Raw genomic sequence first — 13,431 nt, 5'->3', positions numbered from 1 at the left:
AAATAATCTAACTTTATAAATAAATATGTAAACAAAATACTAAAGAAACTTCATACACAAGACTGTTCGTTTGTCTTTTAGGATTAAATCACTAATTTTCCTTATATTGTTGAGTTCTAGGATATATTGTGCTTGAACCAAAACATGAACTTGTCACTTTCATTCTCCATTCATATTGGGCAGGTTACTGACTTTGTAACCAATAAAATAACACATTTTTAGCACATTGTGTTATACCGTTTATTATACTATAGAGCAGTTATTTTACAAGACATTTTTTTTCAACTAAGGTATTAACTATATTGTGTGTTCCGATTTTTCATATATTCTTGATTAAAAATTGTCCTTCAGGCTTTCTCAAGTATCTTTTATTTATGAGATTTTTTAAACAGAACCAAATGACATATTTTAATTTCTCCACTGGGTAAATATATCACTGAAGATTCTAGGTAAATAGTGTTTCATTGAAAAAATAAATATACTTTCATATAACACAGATCAAATAATTATTCCTTCTAAAGGAAACAATACATGCCTAAAATACAATTAATTCTTTTTCCAAATGTTTCTAATAGTTTTGAACAATAATGGTTTTCTTACTCTTTGATACGAAATGAATTTTACCTCTCACAAAAGTATTAATATTCTACCATTTTAGCCTTTAGAAAATAAATTACCAAGTACCATTAACACTAATACTTTATAAGGAAGCCTAAAGCATCTCTAAGAAAAATTCTTGCTTTTCTTTTACTCTGGTTCTTTTCTTTTTTCCTTAAACTCAGATACCAGAGAAGTCCTGATTTTCATGGAAAAGTATCTGTTTTGAAACTTATTTTGATAGTGTAGCAGAAAAATTAAAGATCTGTGTTTGAAGTTATGAAGACTTGATTCAATTTTTGATTCTTTCTGTGAAAGAGGGTCGAAGTTATTTAATTCATTAATTTATTTATTATGATTATGATTTTTTACCCGGGATTGAACCCAGGGGCGCTTAACCACTGAGCCACATCCCCAGCCGTTTTTTGTATTTTATTTAGAAATAGGTTCTCACTGAATTGCTTAGGTCGTCACTAAGTTGCTAAGGCTGGTTTTGAACTCATGATGCTCCTGCCTCAGCCTTCTGAGCCACTGGTATTATAGGTGTGCACCACCATACCCAGCAGGTTATTTAATCTGTTACATTTTCTTTCTTATAAAGTACAAAATAATCCTAATAATACATTAAGGTTTTCTTATGAACAAAAGCATATTAAAATAATAACTATATTCTTGAAATTATATGGATTATCAAATATGTGAAAATAGAATACATGTAAAAGGCTCAGTGTTTTGTTTATAAAAGAGCATTCTTCTTATCACCATCAAATATAATAATTTTCTTCTCCATTTAAGTTTTCGTTTGATCATAAATTTATTGTATGATTGTTCAAAAGAGTTCAACTGGCCAGATACAGAGGCGCACGCCTGTAATCCCAGCTGTTCAGGAGGCTGGGGCAGGAGTATCATGTGTTCAAAGCCAGTGTCAGCAAAAGTGAAGTGCTAAGCAATTCAGTGAGATCCTGTCTCTTTAATAAAATACAAAATAGGGCTGGGAATGTTGCTCACTGGTCAATACCTGGTATCTGCCCCCCCTCACACACACACAAAAAGATTCTTTTAATATATATTTTTCCTTTTATAAAAAATAAGATAACCTATCCTTTATCCTGCTGCACGGGTCCCATTCTCCAGAATAAACCTGTATATTCTCCCACAGTTTCCATAAATATTATAAATAATATGATTACCAACTCAGAATATGTTAGCTATGTAAAGATTTGTACATTTATGTCTACTCAATACAGTTACTCTTAATAATGGCTAAAGGTGGATAAAAATTTCACATTGAATTATAGTTATTTCAGTATTTACCTGTATATTATATCACACAAGGATCTGCAAACTCCTTAATTTTCAAACTATTGGAAATTTCAGTGTGCAAATGTTAATATTGATTTGATATTTCTAATTTTCATCCTCTGACATTCCTGATTACAGGTAGTCCATCTATTTAAAAATCCACTATATTTGCTATTCACACATTTACATGCAAATGTTTGGTTCACTTGTCAATAATCAATTATCCTTGGCTATATGTGAGAAATCTATATTTATCTTAGGATTTCTATGGAGACCAAGATCATGAATGAATTCAAAATTTTGATTGCTTTCCTTGCAAAAAAAATATATTACTGTGTTGCCTAACCAAGGCCAGTTATTATTATTTCAGACCTTACCTATTTAAAAACAATACTAGTGACATATTAATATATCAACATAGACATGATATTTTATAAATGAATTGAAAGTTGTGACCTAAATAAAGTTATAAATTCATATACAACATAATCAGCACATGAACAAAGTGTTTCATAATGGGGAGTCCTATAATAGGATAACTTGTTAAATAGAAATTTATTTCAAAGTTTTGAATGATGTGATAATATAAATCAACTATGTGTAATATTTATGATTGAATATTTGTTGACTGCTTATATTAATTTGTGATGTCTTTCTGAAAGAGCAGTGGACCTTAAGACAAATTATGTATTTTTACATTATTTGATATTATTATATTTCAAACACACATTTTCCAGTGCTAGTGATTATAACACCATATATAATTTGCCCTAAGATAACACTTGGCTATATTAATCAAAATATGGGAAACTTTTAAAATCCATTTGTTTGTTTTCTACTTGTGATAATTATTTGCTTTAAGCCAATAGCTAGTTTTACATTAGTTACAATTTTCATTGTGCAAATGTATAAACAAGGCAGTATAATATATCTACAATTATTCAAAACAGGACTTGCTATTTGTAGTTTTCCCACAAATATTTTTCATATATTTGTTAATGTTTATTTAACTTATAATTCTAAGGATGCCAATTATTTATAATATATTGATAAAATTATAACCATACTGTTGTCTAAAAATTTAGTTGGGAAGACATTAGACTATCAGGCTGAAATGGATTCAACATTCTGGATTCCCACATAAGCAAAGCCCAAGTCAGAGTAATATCAGAATCTACCAACTGATATGTAACTAGGCCTTAACCAGTTCATTACTTCTTTTCTTGTTTCCAGGAACACCTTAGGAAAGTTTTCCTTCCAACCCTTTTGGTGAGGCTCTGATTGGTAAAATGTTGTCTGTTCAAATAAACTTAACGTGCCTCAGTCTATTTTGAAAACACTGTGAAATATTATGCATAAAGAACAACCACACAACATAATGCTTATAAATGGTTCTAATGAAAAAGAAAATATCAAGTTATGTCTAATAAAATATGACTAAGTAATATGAATTATGTCTCTGCTTTTTTTTGGAATGGCAATTTTCTTTCTTTTTTTTCCTATTTGTTCTTTATTTTAAATACATGACAGTAAAGTATATTTTGACATATTTATGCAAACAAGGAGTATGTCTTATTCCAATTAGGATCCCAGTCTTATGGCTGTACATGAGGAAATCCATATGTAGCAGAATGAAATTTAACTCCCATCTTTTACCATGTAAAAAACTCAAAGTGGATCAAAGACCTAGTCATTAGACCAGAGACTCTGTGTCTTTTCTTTAAAAATAAACATTTTATGTATTACTCTTTTGAGTTGATTATAGGCCCCTTGTCTCCTTAAGCCGATATATATATATATATATATATATATATATATATATATATACACACACACACACACACACACACACACATATATATATTGCACATATTACAACACTATTTTTCTCAGCAGCAATGAAGAATAATTACTCTCTTGCAATTTCAATTCAATTTCATAATACTATTTTAAAAATAAAAATAAATAGTATATTATAGAAAGGTTAGACCCTACATGACCTAGATTATTTATTCAGTGTCAAGTAGTCTTCACAGACTTGCAGGAGCAAAAAGCAAAAACTTGAGGAAGCAGGGTAGTGGGAGGCATTGCTCGAAGGGCACAGTGTCTGTTGGTGGAGACAGAAGCCTCTGAAAAGAGACAGTGGTAACTGCATAACAATTTCATGTACTTGATGCCACTAACTGTACATGGTTTTACTGATAAAATTTGTATCTTCATTTTGGCACAAAAAATATTTTATCAGGCCAGGAGTTGTGGCACCTGTCTGTAATCTCAGCAGCTGGGGAGGCTGAGACAGGAGGATCACAATTTCAAAGACAGCCTCAAAAACAGCAAGGTGCTAAGCAACTCAGTGAGACCCTGTCTCTAAATAAAATACAAAATGAGGCTATCGCTCAGTGGTCAAGTGCCCCTGAGTTCTATCCCCAATACCAAAAAAAACAAAAACAAAAAATCCCAACAAATTTCAAAAAAGACATTTGTTCAGACAAAAATAATAATAAACTTGAGAGTTTATGATAAAGTGCAAACATTTATGACTATACTAGAGCCAAAAAAAGAAATGAATGTGTCCTGTTTGAAGGTTTTTATGGGATGTGCATGAGGTGGCACAGGAACACATGAAGATACTGAACAGTGAGGCTTGTGCCCTTGCCCTTTCCCAAATGGTCTGCTTGGTGATGTGCTTGTTCAGTGTCGGACAGACCCATGTTCTAAGTGCAGCAGTGACCTGAAGTGAGACAGATATTGGGGAAACTGGTGAAGCCCAAATAAATAGGCCAGTTTAAAAAAAAAAAAAAGGATGATAAAGAAATCATCCAAAAGGCAGGAAAGAAAAGGAGGGATGAAGAACAAATGGTACAGGAGATACAGTGTGGCATGTTTAAGCTCAAACATAACAACCACATTAAATCTGGACAGTCTAAAATTTGAACCCAAACTTAAAAAAAAAAAGTTATTTTCCAGGTATTTTCAAATCTTAAATATAATTAAGTTTCTGAATTTTTCCATATTTTTCTGAATTCATTTTAGTATACATATAGGTGTATGTGTGTGTATGTATATGTGTTTATATATTGCTATAATTATAGACAGATATTTAAAACTATAGTAATAAATAGATATAGATGTTTATATAAATGAAGATAGTGACATTTAATGTTAATTAAATAAAAGAGAGGAGAATATTAGAAATATTTTCCTACTTGGATGATTTATTTTTTTCTATTAATTCATTAGCATAAAATGTGACATACACACAGATAATCTAAATTTTTTTTGTACACATATAGTCATTCCCCAGTATCTACAGCAGATTAATTCCAAGAATCCCCAAAATACCAAACTCTAAGGATATTTAAGTCCTTTATATAACATTTTGTAGTATTTGCATATAATTTATGCATACCATCCCAGGTTTTTTATAGATTAATAGATCACTTATAATCCCTAATAAAATGTAAATGCTATATCAATGTATTGTTTATGTAATAATGACAAGAAAAACATTCTGTAAATATTTAATACTTAGGGAATTTAAAATTTATGATCTGTGGTTGGTTGACACCAACAGATATGAAGGCTAGATTGAATTTGGCTATTTAAAGTAGCCAATATAAAACTTTAAATTCTTTTCTCACATAAAACTCCAAATAAATGGAGAAATTAAGTAGAAAATCACCATCAAATTTAATGGATTTTCAAAAGGATATTGATAAATCCATAAAGTACAAAATAATTAGCTATCTAGCAAGTTGGAATTATTAATAATAAAAATTTTTAAGAATGTTGGGAAGTATTAGCTTTAAAACATGATGGGTTTAATAATATTGGTATCCTATAAGCTAATTTTAATAAGTGCAAAATAAAGTTGTTAATATGAATCTGAAATCAACTTTGAATTCTCTAATTAAAATAAACAATATATATTCAAATAACCTGATTTTTAAAAATTATGACAGAATAATATACCTCCTTTCAAATTTTGGGCATATATCCTAAATTATAATTTAATTTAGTATTATTTTGAGTTACAAAAGGAGTATTTTTCCTATAAAGTTATTATCAGAGTTATGTGTTATTAACTCAATATATTTATTTTCTTTCCTAAAAAAGACAGCTCACTATAAATCATGACATTATAACTTCCCCCCCCAGATAAAGAATAAAAATGACAAAATTCCAAGATTTCTTAGAAATGTTGATCCTTATTCCTGTAATCTTAAGAGTATTCTACAATCTTCATATCAGTCTACCAAGTTTAAATATATGAATGCAAATTTCCAATATAGAAAAACTATTATACCTATGTGCAGGTATCTTTCGGTTCCCAACAATCAGGATAACATCACAGAGTTGCTGCTGCTTCAGGTAACTCTCCATCTTTCTGAAGGTTTGCTCAGCATGGTGAACTGCTTGATAGAATTCTTCAGAGCTACTAGAGTCCAAATCACTTTGAGGTGTCAGTGAATGACTGGTTGATGAGACCCTGTAAATCACAGACACACAGGATTGTGTTTATACAAAATACTACCAATTATCAAGCATGATATGTAGATTCTTTTTAGAAAGTTTTAGAAAAAAAAATCCAGCTGAACCTATTTTCAAGATATTTTATGCAAATCCAATGAAACAAGTCTGAAAAATCTAATTTGGGTTAAACAATTTGAAGGGGGATACAATGAATGAATTGAAATTTTTCTGTTTTGTTAAAAAAAAGGACTTTAAAATAGATTTTCTGTATTTATTAGCGTATTAATTTAGTAAATCTGAAACATCATACAAATAAATTGTTAATGTTTATTCTAAAATCAATTAACAAGCAAATATTAAAACATGTCACAGAAAATGTGTTGTATTTACACAATGGAATCCTATTCACTCATAATAAAAAATAAAATCCTGTAATTTGAGCGCAAGAATGAACTTGAAGGACATAATGTTTAGTGTATAGAGCATTATTTCTTCCAAAACATATTAGCCAAAATCTGAAGCATAATATTAGCAGCCAAAGACAGAAATATATGTAAAAAGGTTAATGAATCACAACTAACTGTGATTAATTAAAATACACATTCTTTCATATAAAGCTATCTAACACATTTATTTTGCAAACATATACTTGATTGAAACTTTTCTTTCCTTGAGATTCCGAATGAGATACATTAACACTACTCTTATGTCACATTTTTTTAAAGGTTCTTCTCAGTATGAAGTAAACAAACAAAATTGAACCCATAATTGCCAGATAAAAAAGTGTATTATTGGTATTTCCAAAAAATGAGTTTGCAAACAAAGAGAATCCAAAAGAATCTACTAAGAATTTTACAACATTAAATTCATTAAAATTATATCTACAAATTTGTCTATGCAATATGGTAATTTCCATCACACCTTACAAATTTTCCTTTAAATATTTAAAACTAATACAACTTTTTGCTACCTCATATGTTTGTCTTTCACAAGTTTGCAAATTACAACCCCAGAATATGGTCATTTCTCAGCACCTATTTTGTGAATCAGGTTCAGGCACATGTGGCAAGAACAGCAGAATTCATGCGCACATTAACACATTGAACAGAAAATCACAAAATATCTGCAAGGTATTTTTTAATATTTATTTTTTAGTTTTAGGTGGACACAATATCTTTATTTTTTAACTTTTCTTTTTAATGTGGTACTGAGGATCAAACCCAGTGCCTCATGCATGCTAGGCGAAAACTCTACCACTGAGCCACACCCCTTCACTGCAAGGTATATTTTTAAGTCTAGAATAAACATTTTATCTCTCAGGTACATAAGGAAAATGGAATCAGGTAGGTTGCCAAAAGAGATTTAAAAAAAAAGCCCCCAAAGATACCCAGAATTTTCTGATATTGAACCCAGAATGCATGAATAGGGTGTAAAATTTAAGATAGTAGAGACAGTCTAGCAGAATGACTCCAAATTATTTTTTACTCAGGGTTTGGAACAAAGGTTACATCCAGATCCTGGATATAATCCATTCTATTTGTTACTCAGAAATTAAATAAAATAACATAAGGCAGAAAGTTATACACCTCACTAAATAGTTCAGAGACGTTAGCAAGTAAATAATCTACCATGCTTATCTTTAAGTCATCCAAGATGTGGTGGATGAAATATTAAGACAATTACTGAAAAGAAATAGAATCTGACAATCTTAGAACTTAGTGAGACTCTAGAAATATAAGAGTATAATATTTGGTAGGATTTATTCAAAGTAAAAAGGTTAATTACTGTTAAGATAGAAACTTCTCTTATCTAATCTAAATACATTTGAGCCTTTTCTAAAATTTTTTGAAAGTAATTTAAAAGAATAAGTATCAAAAGATTGGAGCACTATAAAGTAGACTCCAAAACTTTTTTTTTTCTGAATTCAAGTATTTTCCTAGACTTTTTTTCTTGAAGTTCTCTTGTTTTGAGCCTGTCCATATTATATCTGAGAATAAGTCACCTTCTTCAGGTCAACCAATCTGTTATATAAATGGTTATATTGGTTTTAACTTGATTTTCTTTTGAACATTTCCTCATAAATCATTTCCTGATCCCAAACTTGGGTAAGATTCATTTTTGTTGACCTTTGTTTCAAGATGGGAATGATTTTTAAATTAAGCTTTACTATTTAACTTAATTCTATCACATATCCAGTCTTATTAATTTAACAAATAAGACCTTCAAAGTTTAAAATATACAAAAATGTTTTGAACACTGTTTAATATTTGTAGTAATAGCAATTAAATGATTTCCTGTAGTGTTAAATTAAATGACAAATTTGCAAGGAGTTTTTTATCTCCTTTGAGAGATAAGAATTAGATTTTGTTTAAAAAATATATTAAAGAACATTTATGTAATATCAAAGAAAGAAATTGCCCATATTTATACAGTTCTAGGAAAGGAACTGTAGTGAAATATGGGTGGACTGGAGTGAAAAATCCTGATTTAGTCAAGTAATTTAGTATTTCAGTTAATGTATGTCTTTTCAGAATGCCTTGTTTAAAAATGCTTAAATATTTTATGTGAGGCACATATTTTAATAACAAACCATAAAGTAATCATTACAAAAATATTAAAGTTCAAAAACTGATCAAAAATAAAGAGAAAAAAAGAAATTTAAATAGATAAATGAATAAGCCACTTTGCAGTAAAACATTAAATAATAAAAGCATCACTTTACATATCAGTATCATAGCACAAACATTGTTCAAAATAAATGCTTAGTTATGCTAAGCACACTAATTTTCAATTCTTTTAATAACACCCAAGAGAGATTTAGATACTAGATATATGATAATAGATAAAGTTCAAGCAGCAGGTGCTGCTACTTAGAACCAAGAAAAATGAATATAGCCATTACTGTTGCTTCTGAGTACAATTTTATTTTATAAGATAATTAAAATTTTAAGTAAGGCTTTTTATCAGAATATTGAAGCACATGTACACATACATAAATATACACAAATGGGTAGGGTAGAAAAATAAAAAGAAGTGTGACTAATGAACCAAAAAAAAAGTTCATATATTCTTGATACATCAGTGGGTTCTGGTCTCAATTAGTGTCTATAAAATATAATATGATTTTAAATAACTTCTAATATCATGATTGTAGAAATAAAGTATATATTTTAAAGCAGTTGTAACATAAGTTTGAAGTTTATTTTCAAAGATACACTGGATGTGAAACTGTAAATATATATATGTACATATCATAAGTTATATGTACATGACGCAACATGTTGCTTGAAAAAAAATTATTCCCACAAAGGAAATAATGTATTTGATTTTTTTGCTTTAAAATTCTAAAATTAATAGTTTATAACTATCCCTATTTTATACTAAAGGATTTTTAAATATTTGAAATTACAAAATTTACATAACAAATATTTTTAAGAACTTTAAACTCAAAGAAAATTGTTGACCGAATGATCAGAATGGTTGACAAACCAAATTTAGATGCTAATAATTCTTTTTTTATATATGTATTTATTTTTTTAGTTTTCGGCGGACACAACATCTTTTTTTGTATGTGGCGCTGAGGATCGAAACTGGGCCGCACACATGCCCGGTGAGCAGCTACCGCTTGAGCCACATCTCCAGCCCACTAAAAATTCTTGCACACACAAAAAAGAGAATTCTAGAAATAAAAGAAACTTCTCAGAAGAAAATTCTTGATTTGCAAAATGTGATAAAATTATAAAAATACTTCTAATGTAATGCAGTCCATAATTGATAGGTAAATATGTAATATGTAAATGATTGATTAGGAAATACCCATGAATCTCATTTTATGTTTTCTCTTACTAAATCCTTTTCTATCAGTGTACCTAAAGTTTTAAAATTAAATGAACCTTACTTGAAAACTAAATTAATCTTGTATATATAACTGCCATTAATTTAGAATACTATGCTAATTACCTTCAATTATTTTATTGTCATGGAATGTTGGTAAAAAATTGTTCAATTATGAAAATAAGATAATTTTATGCTGGTAAAATTGTTAAAGTTATCTAAACATATACTTCCATAAGCAGTTTTCCCCCAAAAATTCTGCTTCCCAAACTTCAAGTTCTTGGAAATAATTTAATTTTGAGGAAATAGAAAATCAAATGAAAGAAAGCCAAAGTTATATCAAGACACTTAAGATAGATTTAATAGCTTAAACTTTTGACATAGTAATCATTTGTGAAAATTAAGATTTAATATTAATAAAAATCTTAATTTGATTATTGTTAGAATAATTTTTTCACGGTAAAAGAGGATTTTGTCATAGATTCTTCATACCAAATAAAATGTAAAGAGGAATAAACTGATCTCTTTTTAGAAGAGAAAAACTGTACATATACATATGCTGTACACTAAACTATTTTAAATGCTTAAAAACTGTTCATTATATATCAATCTACAATAAAGTTTTCCTTCAGCTCCCTTAATTCTTACTAGAAATGCAATATGTTTGAATTATTCTAGTTCAGCATTCACAAAATATCTATGGTCAAAATACAAATAAGTATTGAACATATAGTGTCATTTTATTTTCTTCAAATTAACTAGTCAGGAGTAAAATGGCAATTAATTATCTTTGTGAAACAGAAATTCCTAGAAAAGTGAATATTACTTCATTCATTTCCTGATACAATAATAAAAAGGAAAATATTCTTCATAGCAATTACTCTGAGATGAACTAGAAAAAAACTTCAAATTCACTTCTGAAGTACATTAATAAAAGAAATTTGTTTTATTTACATTTTCAGCTATTCAAAACTTGTACTTTTTGCCTTGTTAATGAATTATCAGAAAACAAAATTAGTTTTAAAGGAAAAAGAAAAAGTAATAAGAAAGGAAATTGCAAGAAGTATCTCCCCTCCTCCACTGTTCTACTAAGGTCCTGTTGGCTAACACCAAGATATGCTTTGCCTGTGTATGACATTTATAAATGACATAATTAAAATATACACATAGAAAGAGATATATACAGGTATATATAATAAAATATGTCATACAGATGTTCATACCCATAGATATCCTGAAAGTGTAAATTTTTCAAAATAACAGAAATAAAGAGTTCCTATGAAAACATACTTGATAGAAAAAACTGCTGCTTGCACTAAATGAAGTACAATATATATATTTTTTCATACTAGGGGTTGAATTTAGGGGCACTCGACCACTGAGCCACATCCCCAGCCCTATTTTGTATTTTATTTAGAGACATTGAGTTACTTAGTGCTTTGTTTTGGCTGAGACTGGCTTTTGGACTCTGCATACTTCTGTCTCAGCCTCCTGAGCTGCTGGGATTACAGGCATGCACCACTGCATCTGGCGATAAATGTTTTACTTGCAATTTGAAATATGAAAATTTTTCATTAAAAAAATCTTGCTGAAAAAGTTATTTCTAAAATATATTATAAAACAATAGGAATAAAAAGCACCATTTTCTGTCTCCCCCTTTAATATACATCATTATCAAGAAAAGCAATGACAGCAATCACAGAAAACACAAAACCAGGTTTTTCCACATCTTTCTAGTCCTTCTATCTGTAATGAAAATTTACCTCCTTCAAAAATCCTTCCAGTCTATTCTTAAAAACAATTAAGATATCTTTCTTTGTATTTAAGATTTGACCAAAAATACAAGTTAAAATGATTTTTATGTTGTGATATTTGGTCTCCTCATTTGGATGAGAGCAGGAAATGAATGTGGTGTGAAAATTTAATACCATAAACTAAAAAGAATTTTATATATAAAGTATTGGACTTACTTTTATAGAAAATGTTCTTGAAATTTAATTGATATAAGATGTGTGGTTCTAGAAGACTTACTTGCCCCTGAGCCAGCCACATCAATTCTCCTGTGAACTTGTTAGAACTGCCAAGTATCAGATACTACCTTGGACCTACTGAATCAAGGCCTGCAGTGATTCTGAGGAATGTTTAAGGCAGAGAATCTTCACTACTGAGTCTTGGTTTATGCAGTGGCCAGAAACTTTGGGATCCATTCAAACTCTTCATTTCACTAAATTAGCATTGACTTATAGGTTATTTTACAATTAAAAAGCCCTTTGGTGGGTGGGGCTGGGGTTGTGGCTCTGTGGCAGAGCACTTGCCTCCCACTGGGTTAGATCCTCATTACCATATAAAAATAAATAAACAAAATGAAGGTATTAAAAAAAAAAAACCTCCTTGTCAGTTTTTCCAAATAATTCACTCCCAATTTAATTCAGCAGTCATTTATTCAGTGCCTACTATCTGAGCTGATATACTAAAGCAAAAATATAAAAATGAAGATAAATAAATAGCTCTCAGTAATTCAGAACAACTAGTTGCTTGGGGGAAACAAAGTTAATAAAAGAAATGTGTTATAAAAGTAATCATACAAAAATTGGGATTCAAAGAGAAGAAATGTAATCACCTGACCCTATATAAAGGTTGTGTAAATGAAAGGAAGGCTGCATGGAGGAAAATATGGTTCAGCTGAGTCTTTGAGGATATAAAGATGGTCAGAATTATTAAAATCCTTATTTTACAAGTGAGGAGACCAATATGTAGAATAGCAAAAAGGAAAAAAAAAAATCCCTCTAGACAATGAAACTGGAAAATAATGAGGCCAGAATTCAATTTAAGACTTTCAGGTAAAGATATACCCCACCAAAAAAACAAGCAAACAAAAACAACAACAATAAAAAACACCCTCTATTTCACTTGATTACTCCAGAGTAAAGAAATTGGATAAATATTATTTGTGGAATGCTAGAGAAAGGATGACATTTGGAGTCCCTATTCTTACATTAAATTTCTTCCTTTGTATCTATCTAGACATTGCAAGACAAACATCAAAGTAAGATGTGAATTTATTATTTACCTAAATAACTATAGACAGACATGTAGTCAATATAAAAGAGCATTTTTTTTTTGCATTCTCATTGTATAAATATGCTGTAGAGGAAAATGTATGCTTTTCTTAGAATGTGAATAACTTGACTGAACTTTATTTTTCTAACCATATTGATTAGTAAA

General features: G+C 29.4%; 1 protein-coding gene across 1 annotated transcript in view; it reads right to left on the bottom strand.

Annotated features, from left to right (window-relative positions):
- Klhl1 (kelch like family member 1) overlaps positions 1-13,431 on the bottom strand; it is a 404,701-nt gene that overhangs the window by 265,874 nt on the left and 125,396 nt on the right. Inside the window, exon 2 of the mRNA XM_046466456.2 lies at positions 6,206-6,388. Within this exon, the coding sequence (XP_046322412.1) occupies positions 6,206-6,388 (183 nt within the window). The remainder of the gene's footprint in view (positions 1-6,205; positions 6,389-13,431) is intronic.

This window comes from Marmota monax, unplaced genomic scaffold, assembly GCF_021218885.2.
Source record: "Marmota monax isolate L192 unplaced genomic scaffold, Marmota_monax_Labrador192_F-V1.1 WCK01_AAM20220418_F8-fsc00049, whole genome shotgun sequence".
NCBI classification, from domain to species: domain Eukaryota; kingdom Metazoa; phylum Chordata; class Mammalia; order Rodentia; family Sciuridae; genus Marmota; species Marmota monax.
This window is presented reverse-complemented; position numbering and strand designations above follow the sequence as displayed.